This window comes from Maniola jurtina, chromosome 17 (genome assembly GCF_905333055.1).
Source record: "Maniola jurtina chromosome 17, ilManJurt1.1, whole genome shotgun sequence".
NCBI lineage: Eukaryota > Metazoa > Arthropoda > Insecta > Lepidoptera > Nymphalidae > Maniola > Maniola jurtina.
In genome coordinates, this window is record NC_060045.1 from 852,749 (window position 1) to 875,819 (window position 23,071).

The window sequence follows — 23,071 nt, forward strand, 5'->3', positions numbered from 1 at the left end:
AGTACGGGTTTAATGAAAACTGCCATACCCTACCAAGTTAGCCCGCTTCCATCTTAGACCACATCATCACTTACCATCAGCTGAAATTGTAGTCAAGGAATTGTAGTGAAGGTGTAGTGAAGTATTGTAGTGAAATTGTTGTAACTTGTAACTGAATTAAAAAAAAATGACCAGCTGAGTGTGTCTATTGGTTGACGACTATGACCTAAACTGAACAATAGGCACCTGAGTTAATTTATGTAACTTTTTATGCATATACTTATAGAGACTTAATAACAATGTTGACTGTGAAGAAACTAGAGATTATCTCTCATGTAACAAGCGTAGGGCTTCATGTCTTAACTAACTCTTTATGTAGGGAGTCTTTAAATAGCATCTTTTTTCTACTCGACACTTCACTTGCAGACTGACGATCGGATGTGCTATGTTAAATTATAGCTTTAAGTTAATATTAAGGCGTATCTTAACAACTACCCAGATACCTAATATTTTTTAAATAAATCTACGTGGATAACGTAACAATATTATTGTTTCTTCAATGAGTGAATTAACTGTACCTGAAACGGAGTGTTTGAGTGGTGAGTATCTAAGTATAGTGCGCGACAGGTTGAAATGGCAATCGGGTGGGGACGCCCTCTGCGCCATTACCCGCGTACTATAGATGCCAGTAAAATTGACAGACTAGTGTGTAAACACCTTTAAATTCCTGTCCAAGCGTACGCTATTGTTATCTTTGACAGTAAAAATTCCTGTGATCAGACGGGTATATATTTATCTCGGTGTCTCGCAGCGAATCCGTCGAGGCAGGAACAATCATAAACAAAGCAGGGTCATTAAAATGGCTATTTCGGAGCGTCTCGGATCTCATCGTCTTCTAAACGTCTCACTAGATTGATGTAGATCATAGCCACTAACTTATAATACGTATATGCGACGCAATCTGGAAGAGAAAACCACTTTGGATCCAGGAGATGGTCCACCGAAAACCAGCAGTATAAATCACATTGAATTATTATGTACCTACTAAGCTGTTAATCATCACATCATCGTGATCAACCTATCGCCAGCTCACTACTGAGCACGGGTCTCAAACGTTTGCCCACGATTCTGTATCGCTATATGACTGTTGCGATGGAGAATCGCGTTCAAGGTACTCTATATTGCTACAAAACTTCGCCGTGGGCGAACCTAGTTGCCTAGGTATCTTTATCTTGGTCTGCATTAATTGTTCAAGCTCTTCGTGGTAAATTATTAACCCCCGACCAAAAAAGAGGGGTGTTATAAGTTTGACGTGTGTATCTGTGTATCTGTCTGTGCCATCGTAGCTCCTAAACTAATATGTACCGATTTTAATTATTGTTTGAAAGGTGGCTTGATCGAGAGTGTTCTTAGCTATAATCCAGGAAAATCGGTTCAGCCGTTTGAAAGTTATCAGCTTTTTTTCTAGTTACTGTAACCTTCACTTATCTGGGTGTTACTTGTTTTGACGATTCAAAAGCACTTGTAAAAGTTTTCTGTTCTATTCTTTACTTTAAATATATTTTGCAGCTAGGATTTACGTTGTAAACAACCATGCTCCCGAGACCTGAAATTGAAAGATAACGTTTTGTTGGCATCATTTCGAAAAGAAAATCGTGAAAGGCAAATGTCTTCAGACATTTCAAACGTTTGGCTGTTGGCAGATTTCGTTTGCCAAATTAGAGTTGTTAAAAAAACGATCAATGTTTTGTTCGATGTGATGTTCTCTCGATGTTTACAACGCATTAACGTAATATTATATCGATGATTTGTTGATATGAGCGTCGAGCATTGTAAGTAGGAGTAATTCTCTGATGAAAAATAAAAACTAAGAAACAGAATAGGCACACCACACGTTTTTCTACTTTCCGTAAGAATAGAGAGTTTTATGAACACCAAAATAGTAGTTTTAGAGGTTTAAAATCTCAATCTAACAGGCCACATAAATCGACGGTTATAATCGCCAAAACCAATTTCCCAAAGATGCTTCGGATTAGATAGAGATCGATATTATCTGCCCGCTGCTTCACTCGGCGAAAATATTATAAATTTTCTTCATTCCCAATTGCGTGGGAATTTCAAAAAATCTGGCCATTCTATTTACCTAATTCTGGATCCAAGGGCTTGGGTGGTGCGTTAATTAGTCAGTCGGTGAGCGAGCCAGGACTTTATACAAATATTTTATTGAATAATTCGATACCTAATAATATCGATATTAATCTTTTTTGTATTGAGCATCCCTATCTCAATTTAAATTCGGCAAACTGTCTCGCAAATCGGGACATCGTTTGGTTATCATGAAAACGCTTTGCGAAGCGGTCTTTCTTCGGGATGCTTAAAACTTTATTGTGTCAAGTCCCGCGACGGCATAGTTAGCGGCCCGTTGTGCGCGCGATTCGGTCGTGTCGGACATCTTGGAAAATCTCCCGCCATTATTTTCGCAACAATTTAAACTTTTTTAAATACTTAATTAAATTCAGTAACTTACTTAATTAAAGTCAGTGTTTTTTTTTTTTTTGTAATATTCTGTGACTTTTAAGGCTTTGTTCCGACGTTGGGTGCTAAATTTTAAGGTGTGTTTCCATATTTTTTAAGGAATTTTTGTAACATTAACTATTTAGGTACCTACCGTGTTCGAAAATGTTTTTTTAACATATTTAAGTATATCTGATAAGTTTTCAACATGTTGACTTCTTTAATAACCATTTATTTCCGAGAAAGAATAAGAGGTGGGAGCGTACCCCCGACCTCCCGAATAGGAGGCGGACGTCTTTTAAACACCTTCGACTTTTACACCGAATCAATTGACACCTCATTCATCAAAATCGGCCTGGTAGTTTAGGCGCTACGGTGGAACATACATACATACATACACACAAAGACTGCTAAAATCATTACACTTCCTTTTGAACATTGAAACCCCTAACCGTGATTTACAGCAACGAGAACGGATTTATTGGTTAACGATTCAATTTGAGCATCGGTTTGTTTTGATAGCTATTAAATTAGTCCGCGGTTCGACGTAAACCCACATTGAAGGCGAAATTACGAAACTGCTAGATTGCCGGATTTTAATGCATTGTTATCTTAGTTAATTTGGATTCAATTCAATTACATATTTTGTTATGGAATATTTTTAGTAAAATAACTAACAAGTGTAAAATAAAAATTTATAACACCCCTGACAGGTGAAGGTTACAGTAACTAGAACAGAGATGATAACTTTCAAACGACTCAACCGATTTTCTTATATTATAGCTAAAAACACTCTCGATCAAGCCACCTTTCAAACTAAATTAAAATCGGTTCATTCGTTTAGGAGCTATGATGCCACAGACAGATCCACAGATCCACACGTCAAACATAACGCCCCTCTTTTTGGGTCGAGAGTTAAAAAATAGCACTCAAAGTAGTGAGGACTGCCGACAGAGTGAGAACAGAGTGGATCCCTCTGCCTCTTCTTGGGCTTTCGTCCCCGAAGCGTGTCAACGAGACCCTATAACTAAGCCTCCGCTGTCTGTCCGTCTGTTTGTTTGTCTGTCAGCGGGCTTTATCGTATTAATTGTAACATTATGTAGAGAGTTGAAATTTTGGGATTTTCTATTGCCGCTATAACAACAAATAATAAAAATCAAAATGGCCATCATGCAAATAGAAGAAATTAAAAAATACAAAGTAATATAAATCATGTAGTTACGATGGTATGTGGAACCCTTCGTGTGCGAGTCCATTTCGCACTTGACCGGGTTTTTTTTTAATTTTTTTGTAATAGTGATGATGTGACAACCCTAGGTGAGATAGCTAGTTTAGCTATAACCGATTTATTGGTTTAACATTTCAATCCCCGCGCGCTGGTTCAATGTTTTGATAGCTCCTAAATTAATTCCCCGTTTCCACTAAACGCAGTCTAAAGACGCCATCACCATTGCTAGATCGTAATTTTATTGTATCACTATTAGTGCGTGACGAACCATCCCCATGATCCATCTGCCGTGCAGGATTTATAAGTGTAAAGTGTGTAAGTATTTCGTGAACAAAAAAATCCTTTGTCAGGGTTGGTTCAGGAGTTAGGGCACCAAATAGCACAGTTTCACCATGTCTTCTTAACACGCGACACGACAATAAGCAGTCTACTAGTACTGCGTCGCGTGAACAGGGATTGAAAACCGACTAGTTTCAGTAGTGTTTCAGTATGAATTGAAACTTGTCGCGCATACTTCGATGCAAAAGTGAGTGAGTTTTATTTACGAAGAATTTGAAATGAATATCACTCACAATCACACTAATATTATAAAGGTGAAAGTTTGTGTGTGTGTGTGTGTGTGTGTGTGTGTGTGTGTGTGTGTGTGTGTGTGTGTGTGTGTGCGCGTGTGCGTGTGCGTGTGCGTGTGCGTGTGCGTGTGCGTGTGCCTGTGCCTGTGCGTGTGCCTGTGCGTGTGCGTGTGCGTGTGCGTGTGCGTGTGCGTGTGCGTGTGCGTGTGTGTGTGTGTATGTGCGTCAGCTAGTAATTCAATAAACGATAAACCCGTGCCGATTATTATCAATGGGCGATTGTTGCAAAAAAAAAACATTCGAATGAATCGAACAACTGAACAATCGATTGTCGACATAGTTCGTCTTCACATAAACAATCGAATAAAAATCAACAGCCGATTGTTCAATCGTTCGATAGTTCGATTGTCAAATCTACGTATACGAAGGGCATGGTCTGGAACGAAAACATCGGAAATTGTATTCAATTTTCGATTTATTCCCACTTGAACAATCGAAAACAAGTCGCGGGCATCAGCTAGTAGCTAGGTGCGTACAGATATATTTGTTTGTTTGTCTGTCACTATCCGCACGTAATCCCGTCTCGGAGCACGTGTCGGCGCGCGCTCATAAATCGTGCACGTGCATCGGAGGCTGCAGTATCTTGGCACTGCACGCCTAATTGCTCGATGCGCTGCTTTAAGACGACCCCGCTGACGTAGTGATGATCACTCCCACTTAGGAGACACGGGGTTCAATTCCTCAAGGACAAAATGCACTGGATTGTTTTGTGCTGGGGTTAATCGCTTGATTATATTATGTGACGTCCTCCTCGTGCCTGTAATGAAGCAAAGTCAATATCAGTAACAGTTTTAGTATTCACTGTATCAATTGTCAACGAGATATCGAGAAAAATAAAATTTGTTCCCACTTTTACGTGTGTGCAGATCTAGCAACTTAGGATCCCCACGTCTATTCGATTTTTTCAAACTACAAACCCTACCCATTGCCATTTCAGCTTCGCAATTCGTTTAGTTATGTCTGTTAGATATTTTGGTTCTCCTACGGATCTCCTCGTTTCTGATTTGATCACATAGAGAAACTCCATGGCTCTCTCTATCGCCCGCCGAGTGATTTTGAGCTTTCTTTTGAGGCCCAATGTTAAGATCTCTTAACAAAGATTACATTTACACGATACTCAGAATACGTTATTAATAAAATCTTCAGTCTTCTTGCGAAACGTTTGGTAATTTTGGACTTGGACTGACATCAGAGGGCCGGGAAGCGCTTTACGGCGTCATAACTCATAAACTAGGTTCATAATACCTAAACAACAAAGATGTACCATGAACACATGTGCCAATACGACTCCGCGTTCTAAACACATCAGCATATCGTAACTTTTTACGAGATCACGTACTAAAACATCATGCTTGGAAGATAAAGTTATTAATTTGAGAATATTTTATAAGCTTACAGTTATTTCGTGTCGGTTATCGCTAGTGCGTTGGCGTTTATTGGATCCGACGGTTTTAAAACTAATATTTAACAAATATTGTACAATAAGATGCTTGATTTCAATAATTAGGTAGTTACCTAGGTTTAAGTACTTCATATTTATTTTTGAAATAAAATTACTTTTTGGAATGATTGCCATTTCATTTCTGTAGTACATAATATAATATCCTAAGAGAAGGGCTTAAACTTAAGGGGTTTCCGTCCTCCGAGACGGCCAAGTGCGAGCGGCTTGATGGCAAGCACGTAGATTTTTGCTTGAGCCAAGCATGTTGACTGTTTACAATGCTTGCTTGATGCTCGAGTTTTAAGCATTTACGTGTTTGCCTGTGATTGATGCAATTTTATATTTTTGCTTGACGCGACGTTTGGGCACAGTCAATTATGAGAAAAGTTCCCGTCAAGTTGCTTGAGCAAGTAAAATCAAGCAACGTGCTTGCCATCAAGCCACTTACTCCATACGATCGTAGTTTGATTCGAGCTGGTATCCGTCAAATGGCAATATCGTACTGTTTTGACAGGCTGAATGCCGCAATTGGACCATATTTCGGCGCAAATTGGTTTATTTACATATTGGCAGCCATTCAGAGCAGGGCTTCATTTGAATTATTATCTACGTAGGTATCTAAGGCAAGTCTGCTTGTCTACGGTAACGCTGCTCTTGAGATTACCTTGCATAATAAATTATTCCATTCTATCTTATCCCAAAAATGGGATAGAATTCCGTTACAAAGCGGCGACAGATTTCTGGAGACTGTTTAAGGCTGAGATCTATAGAGCGCACTTAGATTGCTCAGATTTAAGACACTGTTAAAACGAGACAGCGTTATACCGCTGGTATAAATCTGTCTCGTTTTAACTGAAACTTAAGTCTAAGGAAAGTCAAAGTGCACTCTATAGATTTCAACATTATGGCCTCCTATAATTATTATTATTAAAGGAAAATATTGTGGGAAACCCGCATGCCTTCTCTCAGTTGATAATGAGGCTCAATAATGGCCAATTCTGGGCCAGCGCAGTGGACTGTGGCTTAAATCCTTCTCATTCTGAGTGGACACCCGTGCTCAGAAGTGAACCGGCGATGGGTTGATCATGATGATGATCAAGGGTGACTTTGTATGGAAATAATTTTAATGTTGTTTACTCATATCAGATTGCACGGGAGTGGGTGTGCGACATCAAATCCCGCGCATGATGCAAACCCAACCCTGAGTCCCGGATATGACTAAAACCATATTTTTAAAATAAGCATAAAGGAATTTTCATAAGTAGGTACAAAATTGTGTGTGTTTATGATTTTTCTTCGAAACAACACCCTGAGTCATTTATCTCGCAATAAACATATCGCGGGTGTGAACTGTATTATGTCGGTAAATAAACAATCGAACAGTATGCGTCACGAAAGTTGAAAAAGTGGCCAGTTACTGTCCACCTAAGGCACACGTCCGTGTTTGAGTTGCAAAAATTCATACAATACGTATCTACTACCTACTTATCTTAACGCCATCGGTCCAGGGTCCAGTAGACTCGCAGCTTAGCTGTGTAGACTGATGCACGAGTGATCCTATAAGTATTCCGTTTGTTTATTCGGCCTACGGAACCCTAAAAACATACAAAATACTCCTAACAATTTAGACTAATCTCGTCAAAATGCTGAAGTGAAAAATGGGAACTACAAATTATTTGACAGGCTCCCCCGATCTAATTTGTTTATCACACAATTCTGAATATATTTCGTAACAAAAAGCAACACAATGTCTTCTCTCGAGGGGAGGCGCCTTACGTAATATTATCCACTGCCATAGAACGTGACCAATGATCCGAAAACTTATTTATGTAAATGTTGCTCTCTTCAGGATCTCTATCTTTTAAAGCACCGGGCTCTATTAGTATGTTTTCTTTCTCTTGCATCATACCAACAACTCAAATTCACCATTCAAAACCTATATATAATATTGGGAGTACCAAAGTAAAAACGAAAATAATAGATAATTTAAGTTTTGGAAAATCTTATTGGCAAAATAAAGAATATTTGGGTCATTTGATAGGTATAATTTATAAAATTTTATTTGACTATCTGATACAAGATTATTAAATTATTCCGCGTGGACTTAGGTCATTAAAATCCCGCGGGAACTCTTTGATTTTGCTCTTTATGTGCGTGAAATTCAGTGCTGAATTTCTGGTACATTTGTCCTCATCCGTTCAAAAGGAGAGCGCTATGCCCTCTTCCAAACGTGTTACTCGATATTTCGCAACATCTCCCAAATGGTGGCCCAGTTTTTGTCTCGGGCGTCGTGTTTAATTAAATCGCCGGGCAGGAATCCGGGATTGTGGGATAAAACAAAAGCGAGCCAACCGGTTATAATTAAATCGGTTTACTGAACATCGATATCATGCCTGCATTATAACTTTTCAGCGGTCGGCCGTAACATGGACGAGAAAATGGTCTAAGTAAACTAGGTATTATGTGTCGTAAAAAATATGACACAGGTAAATTTATTTTGGCGCGAACTTATCGACATGAGAACTTTCCAGTCCTTCCACGAGAAACAATGAAATACTCTTGTTGAGAATTTCCGATGAATCAGCAATCTAGAGAAGGTATAGGCACTAGGCTAGCTTAGAGTTTCAGTGCCTAAGTATGTATAGGTACCTTATATTATGTGTTTTCTGTTTTTAAGAAAGCTCGACCTTTGTGGTTTTCACGTGTTTTCCATAAACACGTTAAGTTAAGGTTAAATTTTATTCGTAGTGAGTAACCTAAGATAAAAAATCCGAATAGGTAATATCTAATCAGGTTTCTATTGTTTCAGATCATCGCCGGGCGTCGTCCATCATGAACAAGAAATCTCATAAAAAGAAGGTTTGTTTTATCTTCAGAAAAAGTAATTTAAGGTGCATGAGACGGGTTTGCCCGCGAAATTCAAAATTAATTTGGTTTTTCGCAATTTATAAACTAATACGACAAAGTATGCTTATGGCATTCTAATTCCGACAATGGCAGTATCATCTTCACAGGATTACATAAAGTGTTCAGTTTAAGAAATTAGTTATTAAAATAATGACATGAGTTACTCACAAATTAGTGGATACTATAGCTAATTTCTTAAACTGGACCCTTTCAAGTAAAGATTTTTATATAAACCTGTGAGGATGATACTGCCATTGGCGCAATTAAAATGCCAGAAGCCTACGTTTGTCGTATTAGTTTACATATTGCGAAAAACCAACTTAAATTTGAATTTCGCGTCATTCATTTTGTACAGACTATACCTTTATTTAGTCCAATCTTAAGATTTTAGATAAGAAGTGCATTACGGGCCAAATCAAAGAAGTAGATACCTATATGTACCTATAACTGGCACACTAGCAAGTTCTGGACTTCAAATGTTGGCAAGGACCACTTGATCTGTAATTGATGGCTCTCTATCAACGCTATTTCTATTTGTTCCTTTTAATGAGACCTAAATTGCAACATTGCAACGTTGGTGTTACAACATTGTCGTATGAAAACAGTTGCATAAATGCAATGTAACATGACTCATAGTGAAAACTTGTAAATAGCCCTGTCTGATCAAATAAATATTGGTAGGATGACAAGATAATGTTCATAATAATATACTCTCAGAATGAGAAGGGTTTTGGTTTTGGCCATAGTCTTCGAAGCCAAGTGGGGATTGGCAGACTTCATTCATACCTTTGAGAACAATATGGAGAATTCTTAGGCATCCACGTTTCCTCGCGATGTTTTCCTTCACCACTAAAACAAGTGATATTTAATTACATAGTGCATCGCTTAGTTACTTCAATCACTTTCGAGTTACCTAGGCTCGAAACATTATAATAACTATCAACACGACTTTTGGCTGTTTGTGAAGTCTGCCAATAGATATTTGCCCAGCGTGGTGAACTATGGTCTAAGCCCTTCTTATTATGAGAAGAGACCCATTCTTAGTAGTGAGCAACCGATGAATTGATGATAACCTGATACATGAAGTCATAACAGCAGCAAAATAGACATGTTGGAGTATCCACTTGATATCGTCCTTAGCCCTTGGTTGAGACAGCAAGTTCATCTATTTCCATATTTTGGCAAGCAGTAGATGCTGGCACCCGCAAAGATAATTTTGCATCAAATAATCGCATTTCATATTCAGTGCACAACAATTTAATGTATTTTCGAGATCCATGAATAATTTGCGAATTAGTCTGGGTAGAGTAATTAGTCAAACAGTTTATTAATTTAGTAGGTTTGTAGTTCATTACCAACGAAATGGCCTTCAAAGAGTAGGTAAAGCCAATTGTTGGTACCTTTGATGTTATATTCTGTCATCTGTGGTAAAGCGTAAATTAATTTGAGCTTACGTTGGAGGATTTAGATTTATCACAATACCTATTCTTCAAAACCTACCTTGAGTAGGAACGCTGAAAAGATATTCTTCAAATCAACATGCCAAAATCGCGTCCATGGCCAAAATTAATTAGTTCGCAAAACGTAAACGTTACAGACAATCAAGCAAACACAGCATTAGACAATCGATTTTGCTCAAATATGTATTATCCATTTTAGTAGCGAATTCGTAAGTCTATAGTATTATCAGTAGGTATTTTAAGTAACTAGTGTCTTCTCATCTTTTGAAAAGAGCAACCGCCGAGTTTCTTGCTGTTTCTTGAACTCGCTAGGAAAGGCGTTCCGAATCAGTGCAGTAGTAGATTCTTTTGACGATCCCATAAGCGCTTAGTGCATAAAAATTTATTTGAAAAAACTTTCGAAGTCAAAGCATTTTCACAATAGTTGTACATTTAAATTGTACAATTTTGGACTGTCAATAATTTTTAAAATACTTTCTTTCTATTTCTCTTCTCCTTCCTAGAGTTGGTTTGTGTATCTGCGTGCATTGTTTTCCACTTCACCTTAGATAAAAGATGTTTTAAAATGTGACGATGGCCTGTTTTCGTCGCCCGCACGTCGCCTGTGTCGCGTATTGACGGATACGACGGAAGATGTTTAGCGCGAATCAGTGGACATACCTATCAGTTAACGGGATGAAAATAAATTATCTGCACTGCACGAACTAGTGTTAGTACATAATTAAAAAAAAAAACAGAATTTAAAATATTTTTATTCAATTAGACTTTTACAAACACTTTTGAATCGTCAAGAGCATCTTATCACTGGTTCGGAATGCCTTTCCTACCTAGAAGAACCAGCTAGAAACTCTGCGGTTGCTCTTTTCAAAGATTTGATATACAATATTATGCCATGTATAAAAGTAATTGAAGTCCCGCGCATTGCTGGAGCGAGCTGCAGGTCAAACCACGCTCTTTTATCATTTAAGTACATAATCTTCGACTGTATAATTCAATGGCACAACATTGTGCTAAGAAAAGGCATTACAAAAGTTATTTCAATTTGCCATGTAAAATATTGTATTTGATTGCTAACCCTAGTCTATCTATACCAGTGGAGATGAGATCGTAAGGTTATGTGGAACCTGTGGAACAGCCTCCCTCATAACTTCATTCCTGCTCTGTCATGCAACAGCGAGACAAGCTAGGATATAGACTTGGCTTACACTGGTGAGCTGTATGTCGAACATCATGTCACATCGATCGTCTGTCATCACAATGAATTGCTGACATTCATCTTCATTATTTTCCATTCTTTGTAACCAGTTCAGAGCGTTATTGTTTAAATGCTACAAATCTATCTTTAACTTGGTTAAAACGTTTTTATTGTTAACCATAACATTACAACGAATCCCTTGAAAACAAAGGGATACCTTTTCACTACAGTAATCTCTTGCAAGCAACCCATATTTACTTAAGAACTTATAGAACTCTAAGAAGATTTTTGACGTCACCCAGACGTGGACTCACGCTACGGCCTCGGGGTCGTACGGACTAACCAGTCCAACCAACCCATCATCCTAACGTCATCCTAGGCCGTGTAATGAGCCTCACAGAAGGCGGCTTGAGGAGGACGTTGCAGCCCCGACCTCTCCAATTATTTCTTCGAGTCTTAGGGCTCACCTACAGGCGACGATCACTCTCACCACCCCGCTTGGTGACGCTGTAGCAGCCAGTAGGGCCTACGAAGTATATTCAAACTGAAATAGTTCATTCCAGTCAGCATAGAAACAATCCGATCAGCAATAGTCGAAATTGTAGTCATGCGCAATTCTGATGTAAAGCAAAATAACTCGCATCAAATAATAAATGAAATTAAAAGCATTTGAACCGATTCCAAAAGACGGGCGGATGAGAACAATGGTAGTGTCGTTTAGTATTTAAAAACCGTGGTTAAATGCTTGCCAAGAACATTACGCGGCTATCAATAGAACTCGCTCGAGCTCGGGGATAACGTGAACATTGGAAATTGAGAGTAAGTAGATGATGTATTACTATTTCCTAAGCTTCTTTCGACGAATATGTTCACTCACGCATAAGATTTTGAAAAACCCGATTGGACCCAAGGGCGGATCCAGCTTTGGCGCCAGGAGGGGGTCACATAGTCGTGGTCAAGTCAAGAACTAATAATTTAATTTTGATAACAATAGAGACAATTAAAAAGTAGGTACATAAGTCACGCAGCATTCTTTCAGTGAGTAGGTACCTACAGATCTACCTATGGGATTTGTTTGGAGGGGGGGGGTTATCCGGAGAAAAAATCTTCTACTCGACTTGACGGGGTGAATACCTAGTTGCTTAGTGGAATTTTACCTTTCAATTTGACCAAGATTCATTGAAGATTTGAACAAGATAGAATGCAACAAAAAATATGAGCGCGAGCGCAGCGAGCGTTATTTTTCTGTTACAGATAAAAAAGCGAGAGATGAACGAGCTCAGCCATAAAAAATGTTACCTATGTTTTAAAGCACCTCACTCTACTTTTCTCATGAAAAATAAAGATTTTCTAGGGATATTCAAAAATGTAATCTCATGCGCACGAAGTTCCGGGTAACTACTACAAAAACAACTAATAGAATAAAAGCGCGAGCGAAGCGAGCGCGAAATTTTTATTAATTGTATTTACGAAATAATATTAGTGAAAGTACTTTTCAGGGCTTATCTTTTTAGGTAAAATTTGGTACTATTCAGTGGTACCTTGCATTGTATACCTAGGTATTTTATCCCAAAAAAACTGAGATTCCACGGGGTTTGAACGAAGTTCCGGTAATCAACTATATAATCAATAAATAAAATAAATAAATAAACTAACACAATATAAACGCGAGCGAAGCGAGCGCAAATTTATTGATAGATTTATAAAAAACTTGTAAATTCGAGAACTAACTAGTATATTATGCATTTTGAAAACAATTTATTTTGGCTACGGCCATGTTAACAATAATAACATTTAAGTTAAAACGCACGCACTGGAATAATGAGGAACTGATTACTTATCATTTCTTGTAATTAATGAATTTGCAGCAACAATTTTTAAGAATACTTATTTTATTTTTATATTATTTATTACGGTATAGTTACATGGTACACTCATTAGGTATAGGTAGAAAGAAATTTTAGTTTTTTAACTTAGAACTAACTATGTTAAGATATTATGTTGAAGTTTATTCGTTCCGATTGAGGTTAGGTCTAGCTAGACGTTACGTACTAAGTAGTCGACAAGCGCGCGCAAGTGTGGTACGGTAAAATTCAAATTTTCGATGCGTTCGTTCCCAAACGTTTGCCATCATACAAAGTTATTATATTATATAAAAATTAATTAAATATTGAAGGTATGTAGTTACATAAAATCTGTATGGTGACAAAATATATAAATAAAATTATTATGTTCAATTAGTGGTCCACCTAAGTCCTGGAACCAGCTCAGGGGGGGGTCATGACCCCCATGACCCCCCCCCTGGATCCGCCGTTGATTGGACCAATCGTTTTTCTGGAATGTCCGAATGCAAACCGGTTCTGGTTCAACTGGTAGACCCATCTTGTAATGGAGCCGCTAAATGCTTGTGACAAACAGCAAACAGCAAGCGTGTGGACGGCTGTTTGCGCATGCTTGCCAACGCTTTGGAGCGTTCCGATTGGCAGGCAAGCCATCTGCTGTGTTTGCCGATCATCAGGAAACAGTATAAAGTAGCCACCTAAGTAGTTTCGATTGAGAATGCTCCGTAGATCCTACAGGTCGCTACAGCGTTACAGCGTACCTGCAGTGGGGTGGCTCCACCTGGATTGATACCTAGCTGGATCGTATGTCCCAGGCAATATAGTTCGGTTTTCGCCATTATGCTTTGCCCGAACTCGAATCATTTGCCGAATCCGGAGGATGAAGCAGTACCAACCTTAACCTCTGTTTCACGGCCGTTCACAAAAGGCGAGTGGCAGCCGGAGCTGTGGCACTAACATACCGAGTCAAGTGGCCAACAGAAATACACACACTGTACCAAAGATATTTAAGCTATTCATACCAGGTTACAGGCAAGCGGAATACCGATGTACCTACCTACGATTTGAACCACAGATAACTTAATGGTACCTTCCGAGTCCAGAAGAAGAAAGAGGTTAATAATTGAGTACCAACTTCGGAAAAGTAGCTAAATGGCCACTTTTACACAACTGCCAGAAAAAAGGACTGTATTGTTTTCAGGGTTTATGTATGTATAAATCTATTGTATGTGAGTTTCCACCATAACTTATAAATGTCTTAACAGATTTGGATGTATGGATTATCGTTAGAATCCTTACAATATTATCCCGATTGACACTAGCTATAAATTTTTCGCAAATATTCAATATGGCGGCTGTATGGTGTTCTTTTCAAATGTGAAAATTTTAACTTTTTAGTTCATTTTTTGCCAGGGAAGTCGTGTTTTTTAAATTTTTTTAGTTGTCTAGTATAGTTCGCAACAGGTCGACATGGCAATCTGGGTATGAGGCGGATGGACGCCCCGCACACCCACACAGGGCCCGCGCTATTCCGCACGGGGTTAGCGCGGGAACTGTGCGGAGCGTCTCCACTCTCCACCCTGATTGCCATGTCAACCTGTCGCGAACTATAATATCCGTTGCATAGTCCTATCTGTGATTAATGTTTCGTTTATATATCTTTGCACTAGGCACTCACCGCCTACAAAACTAAAACTATTCATTCATATAACATATTGTACTATCTGTTATGATACGTCATAGTTGTCTTAGATCTCGCGAAGAGCGAACCACTCACAAAAATTCTCATTTCGTATTGTGTAAATGCTGGGATGCGTTTCTTGTGTAAGCTTTGCAGTCCCTTCACTTAGTTTCCTAATAGGTAGGATAGTTTTTTTTAAAGTTACAGTTTGATTAATATCAATTTCAAATCTAAGTAATTGCACTTCTTTAAAAGTATAGTGATTATAAGATCCCAAAGAAAATTCAGAATTTAAAAAAAAAAACAGGTATTTGCTGTGCGAAAGTGATTTTAGGACTACGAGCCTACGCGCCTACGAGATTATGTATTATGTGCTACGACTCCCGAATTAAAAGTGATTTAGTTACGAAAAGTTAAAAAGTTAAATATCTAGGACCAACTATATTACATTTTAGAGGACTTTTGTGTCGAGGATTTTGGATTTTTTTAATGTGTGTGCGATTCAATGCGCCCCACCGAGCGTTTTTTTTTAAATTAAAAGACTAGCGCTTGGCTGCAATCAGACCTGCTAGCAAGTGATGATGCAGCCTAAGATAAAACGCGCTTGCCTAGAAGTTGCCTATTCACTCTACCACCAGGAATGTACACTTTTCTGTTTGTTTATAAAGTATTTATTTATAAATATTCTGTTTCCTAGCAGAAAAGGCGCGGCCGGAACGATGGCCGCAATAAGGAGAACATCATCGAGGCGGGATCCGAAGACGGCAAGGAAGCTGAGGCGGAGAGTGAGGCAAAGCCGAAGAAGGAGCTATGTTACGAGATCAAGCATTCTGATGTTATGGGGAGGTAAGTCGTCAACCCATAAACGGATAGGTTTTTTTCAAATAAAAATAAAATAAAATCAGACTTCAATAACCACAAACAAAGAAAAAATGTTTTAATTTATTACCGAATATAATATTATGTCTACAAGAGTTAATGTAGTCTATACTAATTACTAACATTTTAGGGTTCCGTAGCCAAATGGCAAAAAACGGAACCCTTATAGATTTGTCATGTCTGTCTGTCTGTCTGAAAATATGCTGAAGAGGCAAAGGATTGGGCACATAGTTCGAAAAAACGATAGGTAGTCATTGGAGTCCTAAGGTGCTTATTAACTAGGTTCATTGTTTTTTCCATGGCGTAGGCATCTATTAGAAATTTCAATTCCATGGCTAAAAACCATAAACATCCAATAAGGCCGAAGAAATTTAAAGCAACCAAAGGTAACCCATATAGATGGGTAGGTATTAACATAGGCGATGGTAATTCAGCCATTATTGTTTATTTACCTCGATGATGATGGGTATTCTCATAAGTGGTTACTATTTGTCATTGTGCCAAGTTCCATCAAAACACATCGAGATAATACGATGCGGCTGAGAGTTAAGACCAGAGCACTAAATAAAGATCTTAAGTGTATACCTACCTACTTATTACCTATACCTACGCGTTCATCTATCTATACAGGGTGTAACCAGAACTATCACACACGCACACACACGCACACACACACACACGCACCCACACACACACGCACCCACACACACACATACATATACACACACACACACACACACTATCTATTACATATCACATAAGCTATCATAGCTTCGAATACCTATGTTATTTTGAAAATTTAAATCGTAGCAGCTACTTTGTATTCTGAAAAATCAAAAAAATCCCCATGGGATTTTAAAACCTTAATCGGCATTTCGATAATAAAACTTTTTGCACTACAGGTACATAGCGGCTACCAAGGATATAAAACCAGGCGAAGTGATCATAGAGGCGCCCGCGCTTGCCGTGGGCCCTTGCTCTGGCTGCGCGCTCATCTGTTTGGGTTGCTACCGCGAACTGGACGAAGGCAACTTGACCAAGTGAGTCACTCCAGATTTAAGTACTTACAGTACTATCACTTTTTTAAGCTACACTGTTGTACCTGCGCAGAAAGTTATGTGCGAATATCATTTTCTTTACGATGAGGATAACATCGTGAGAAAACCTGCATACCTAAGAGATCTCCATAATGTTCTCAAAGAAGTGTGAAGTCTGCCAATCCGTATTTGGCCAGGGTGGTGAAACCCTTCGCTTCTGACAGGAGACCCGTGCTCAGTAGTGGGCCGGCGATGGGTTGATCATGATGATGATGACTGTACATAATAATAATAATAATAAATACACTTTATTTGCACAACCACAAGAAGGATTACATTAAAGAATACAAAACACAGACAGAGGGAAGATACAAAAGGCGGCCTTATCGCTAATTTTGCTAAACTTAATCAATGTTTTGTAGATGCACAGGCTGCAAATGGCCGCTCTGCAGCAGCAAGTGTTTCGGAGTGGGCCGATACACCGGCCACTCCACGTACGAATGCGACACACTGAAGTCTGTGCCACCCGACTACAGCAGGCTTGAAGACTTGAAGGATTCCTATCAAGCCCTTATGCCTCTACGGTAAGCAGAGCCTTTAAACGGACCGCTTCCAAAGTCTAAACATTTACCTGAGATTCTTTGTTTGCGAGAGAGAACGGGACGCACCAAGTAGGTGTAGTGGAACCTAGTTTATTTATAAACAGATTATTTTTTCAATATTTTGCTGTGACTAGTAATTAGTGTTAGCTTGTAATTTTTACACTTTTAGACTAGTTTGTATATTTATACTAATATTATACGAGTTTGTGAGTTTGTTTGAAGGAAGGAATCTCTGGAACTATTGAACTGATTTTGAAAATTCTTTCACCAGTAGAAAGCTATAGGTATATTATTGCTGAGTAACTGATTATGCTATGTTTTATTTTCAAAAAAATTAGAGATCCCTAAACGAAAATTTTTATAAGCTACCCGTGCAAATCCGGGGCGGGTCCCTAGTGTCTTATAATTTGTTAAAATTTTTACCTTATCTTGAAGAAAATTTCGAAATTTTTTTTTAATTAAAACTTCAAATCATAATTGCGGAACCAGCAGGAATTAGACATGCTTCCCTTTGGATTGTATGCAGGTTCAAGCCCTGGCGGACCCGCAATTTTTGGATATAAATGAGTAACTCGATAGCTCAACGGTTGAGGAGCGGACTGAATTCCGAAACGTCGGCGGTTCAAACCCCACCCGTTAAACTATTGTCGTACCCACTCCTGGCACAAGCTTTACGCTTAATTGGAGGGGAAAGGGGGGAATATTCTTTAAAAAAAACTTACACATTTTGTGATGAAACGGAAAGAAAAATGACTGTGTATGAAAGCGTACCTATTTAAATATGTTTTTTAATACACAGATGTCTATTACTAAAGAAAGCGGATCCAGACAAATGGGCAGCCGTCTCAGCAATGGAAGCTCACAACAGTGTCCGTCGTGAAAGAGGCGACATCTTTCCCATGAATGACAGAAACGTGGTGCAGAGGCTCAAGAGCTGGAACCTAGAGTATGACGAGGATGAGGTGCACACTGTCTGCGGTATTTTGGAGGTAAGATTAACTAAACACTTAAACACGACAAAATTATTAAGCGCCTGATCAAATAAAATAGCATCCAGTAACATATTATGTGAATAAGTACGTAAACTAGCCCTTAAATTCAAGCGGGTGTTTTTATTACAAAAATATTAGTAGAAAAAATGTGTCACTTTCTAATATCAAGCTATCTCTGTATTAAATTTCATGGATGGATGGATCGTGAAAAGGTGACAGATAGCAGATTTTCACATTTAAAATATTAGTATGGATTAACACGCTGTATCCTAACAGATACAGGATATTCTGAGTGAAGACTATTTTGAGGATCACATCTCAAGTACTTATTTAATTAGTTATATTTTGAAAGTAAACCGTTTTTTTTAATATGTTCCTTTCATTATTTCTTTCCTACTTAATAATTATATTAGCTTGATAAGGATGTGTATAAAGTACAATAAATCGCATATTAGGTAAACGCTTTCGAAGTGGGTGGCACTGGTGCTAATGCCCGTGCGCTGTACGACGCAGCGTTTCTCCTCGCACACGACTGCACGCCGTCCACGACGCACACGGACGCGGAACGTGCACCCGCACGCACGCTGACCGTACGCGCCGCAGTTCCGCACGCGCCTGGAGACATCATCACTCTGTGCTACGCTTACACTTTACAGGTGAAAGATTACTTTATTTGCACTAAAAGTTCTAACTTTTATGTTACCGGTTACTGGGCAAGAGATTCGCATATAATATGATGCTGCACAGGAAACGATTAAGGGTGCAAGATTAATAAATTATTATCGTAGCCCTTCCAAGTAAGTCTGTGTTCATCTTAGACTGCGTTACTCTCCTAATTGCGTAACTAAGACTTCAGTTTAAAATCTATCCCTATCGAATTGAAAATACTTATATTCATAGGAAAAGCTAAGTTCTCAAAATCTAGTGCTCTACTGACTAACTAATTAATTATATTGAAATTTGTGATTTTGTATGTAGGTAGATTCTTTCTATGATGTAGACCGCCGCATAAAGAAAGATTTTGATTTTGAGAAATCCCACACCAAAGAAATCGCGGAAATAACATGCTTGTCAGTCATAGAAACTGAGGTTCTAAAGTGAAATTCTAAAGGAGCCATCTTATCTTCTTACGAGATATTTCTGTATATACACAACGACTCTCAGTCCATCTGTCCACTTATGCTAAACTGAGAGCTCATAAGAGTGTTTTATTTTAAACCACGCTTCATTCGTGCAGAGAATTTCATATGTTTTAAATAAGTTTTGAGCAAACAAGATATTTTTCTCTCCTTCTTATTCTGAGAGGATACCCGTGCTCAGTAGTGGACCAGTGACGGGTAGATGATGATGATGAACGTACAGTTAACCATTAACGTCAACATAAAAGTAACACTCAGAATTATTCTTCTACAAAATTAAATGAGCATTATCTGATGATGATTATTCATTAATCCATCGCCGAACGACTACTGAGCACGGATCTCTTCTTAGAATGAAAAGGGCTTGGGTCATGGTCCAATGTGGAGCCTCGATAGCTCAACGGTTGAGGAGCGGACTGAATTCCGCAAGGTCGGCGGTTCAAACCCCACGCGTTTCACTATTGTCGTACCCACTCCTGGCACAAGCTTTAAGCTTAATTGGAGGGGAAAGAGGAGTATTAGTCATGATTAGCATGGCTGATATTCTTTTATAACAAAAAAAACTCTCAGGCATAATGGTTTCCTCACGAGTCACGATGTTTTCCTTCACCATTAAAGCAAGTGATATTTAATTGCTTGAAACAATTGTTCAAAATGAGCAGAGCACGTGATCTAAAACGCCATTTCTTCCTTCACCAGGGTACACTAAGACGTCGAGAGCATCTAAGGCTAAGTAAATTCTTCGAGTGCGCTTGCAAGCGCTGCTCAGATCCAACTGAGTTAGGCACTTATGCCAGTGCGTTCCGCTGCCCACGATGCAGTGGAAGAGTTCTGAGCAGTGCACCGCTAACTGCTGCTGCTCCTTGGCAGTGTGAAAATTGTCCTTATGAAATGCCCGCTGTTGCTGTACAAATTTTGATCAAGAAGTGAGTATTGAGAGGTTGGTGTTTGGTGTTTTAGGGTTCCATACCTCAAAATGAAAAAAGAACCCTTATTTCAATAAACTTTACCTTTTGATACTGAAACAACTCTTAATTCTTTCAGGTTAACCGATGAGTTTGAACAAATAGACGCCAACGATGTCCAAGGCTTTGAAAACTTCCTGACGAAATACCGCAATGTTTTACAAGATAGCCACTACCTCTGCCTGTCCGCTAAGCATTCCTTAAGCCAGCTGTATGGGAAGGTGACTGACTACATGATACATGAGATGCCGGAGGAGAAGCTTCACAGGAAAGTGGAGATCTGCAGGGATTTGATGAAAGTGTTTGATTTGATTGAGCCGGGATATTCTAGATTACGAGGTAAAACACCTTCTATCTTTGTTGTACCAATTCTTCTTCTTCCTAAACTTACCCCACTAACATAGGTTACTGGTAGACATCCAAACTTATTATATTATAAATGCGATAGTATGTCTGTCTGTCTGCTAGCTTTTCATGGCCCATCCGCTTAACTAATTTTCACTTCTCTATTTGTGCCTACTCTTTTTATTAGCAAATAGTACCATTCGTGAAATTGCTATTTTAAATTGTTAGAACAATCATGAGGCATTTCATTTACATTCCAACGGTGTTCATGATCATAATGTGAGTTAACTTGTTCCAGGTATTACTTTGTATGAATTGCATGCGCCTCTCATGGTCCTGACAACGAGGGACTTTGAAAGAAATGCTATTTCAAAGGAGAACCTACGGAATCGTCTAAAAGAGGTAATTGGAGCAAACTTTTCTTTCATCACCACCTACCCGCATACCTGACAGTTCTCCATAATGTTCTCAAAAGTGTGTGAAGTCTGCCAATCTGCACTTGGTAGACTACGTCTAAACCCTTCTTATTCTTAGAGGAGAAGTGTGCTCTCAGGTATGTAGGTTTGTAGGTAGCTTCGTTGTACCTATTTTACTCCCTTTACAACCTCTCCCACTGCCAAGGATAACTGGTAGAGATCTCTTACATAGAGAGATATTAAATGCTTCCCTGTTCACTTTTTCTTTCTTTTTCTCTTTATTGTTACATCTTTCTGGTACAAATAGGTTTTCTCATGATGGTTTCCTTCACCGTTAAAGCAACTGGTACTTAATAGTTAAAACTCGCATTGGTAATTTTCTGAAAATTGTGTGCCCGGGATCGAACCCCCGACTTACACTAATTAACTAGGCTATCACAACAAATCGAACTCTGACCACAGTGGTCACCACTGTGCCACGGAGGCACCGCAGCATAGATTATTTTGATGACAAAAAATGTTATTTGCAGATCGTAAGCTACCTGACCCAGTCGGCTCTAATCCTGAGCTTCGAGCCGCGTCATACGCCTGAGGGGCTGATGGCGTCGGCGGCATCAGACGCGCTGCGCAAGATCAAAACGTGGGAGCAAATCATCGGCAAGATCTCCTGAACTATGACCATGTACATTTCTAGTGTATAGGCCAGGGTGCAGTGGCGTGCAGTGCAGTTCATAGGGGCACAAAAGCACTGCTTAGCCAAGTTTAAATAGCTTCGTGCTCATTTTTCATCGTGACAGTCTTATTGACGGTCACGATGAAAATTGGTAGGTGTAATTTAAATAAGTAACGCCTACCCTGGCTTCAAAACTTATCCCCGCCACTGCCAGGGTGTGTACAATGTAACTTTATGGCGTCGATAGTCGATGTAGCTAACGGGTTTCTAGGCCCTGAAAAATATTCTTTAAGTTACGCTTACGCTACGCTTACTATGCGTTAATCTGTAAAATTGTTGGAAATGTCTTTTTTCCATTGTTAATATTAATCTCCTTAATTAACGATTGATTTACGTCTCAACAGTAGTTCGATTATTATTAGACTAGTTTACGTAATTTACGGCTTGGTTAACGTTAACTTAAAAAGTTACAAGAGAGCTAACTAATATCGTCGGCTGTATAATCCTAATCATCATTAAATTAAAAATAACTGAAATGGCAACCATGTAATTAATTAATAATATAATATGTACCTTTTACTTAAATTTTTGTACCTACTTACATTGTATATTATGTATAATTCATTCCTAGAAAAAGACATTGAAATTATATCAAAGGAATAAAAAAACTTTCAAAAAAATACAACACATAAAGTTGGATGTATTATTAAAATAATCAAATTTTAAAAAATATAAGTACCTATACCTACCTGGTAATATTATGTTTATACCTAATAATTACTAAATTACAATGAATAGTTAATTTAATAAATCTATATTTACGTAAAATGTTTTTTGTTTTATTTAAAAAATCCCACTTTTAAAGGAAATAATAATATTATATTTTCATCGTTTCACATTGCTGTCTCTCCTGCAACTAATCGAACTGATAAGATGTGAACCTACGATCTGATTTCATTTCATCTGCTTTAAGTACATATCTATGGCTTTTAAGTGTTAGACTGTTGAGGAATTTCGGGCCGGACTATGCAGTTGCGTGGCCGTTGCATTGTTTATGTGCAGTATTGCAGGCGCAATGGTTGGAGAATCTTTAGTGTTTCTAAATCTGTGTCGATAACTCCTGTTCTGAAAACGCATTTCCGTAAGTT

The 23,071-nt window shown here is 38.6% G+C and overlaps 1 protein-coding gene across 9 annotated transcripts; it reads left to right on the forward strand.

Annotated features, from left to right (window-relative positions):
• The first annotated feature begins 238 nt into the window (after nucleotides 1-238).
• Nucleotides 239-22,691, forward strand: LOC123873661 (SET domain-containing protein SmydA-8). 9 transcript variants are annotated; one of them, XM_045918621.1, is made up of 12 exons: nucleotides 239-578; nucleotides 8,601-8,650; nucleotides 15,573-15,721; nucleotides 16,657-16,794; nucleotides 17,214-17,375; nucleotides 18,193-18,382; nucleotides 18,841-19,041; nucleotides 20,224-20,450; nucleotides 20,569-20,828; nucleotides 21,133-21,236; nucleotides 21,781-21,951; nucleotides 22,138-22,691. In XM_045918621.1, the coding sequence occupies exons 1-11, from the start codon at nucleotides 539-541 to the stop codon at nucleotides 21,919-21,921; spliced, it is 1,662 nt and encodes a 553-aa protein (XP_045774577.1). In that variant the 5' UTR covers nucleotides 239-538; the 3' UTR covers nucleotides 21,922-21,951; nucleotides 22,138-22,691. The 9 variants fall into 9 exon arrangements, with proteins under 9 accessions (XP_045774577.1, XP_045774575.1, XP_045774578.1 ...); XM_045918619.1 differs by having other exon boundaries at nucleotides 21,781-22,691; XM_045918622.1 differs by having other exon boundaries at nucleotides 241-578; nucleotides 15,576-15,721; nucleotides 21,781-22,691.
• The last annotated feature ends 380 nt before the right edge of the window (nucleotides 22,692-23,071 follow it).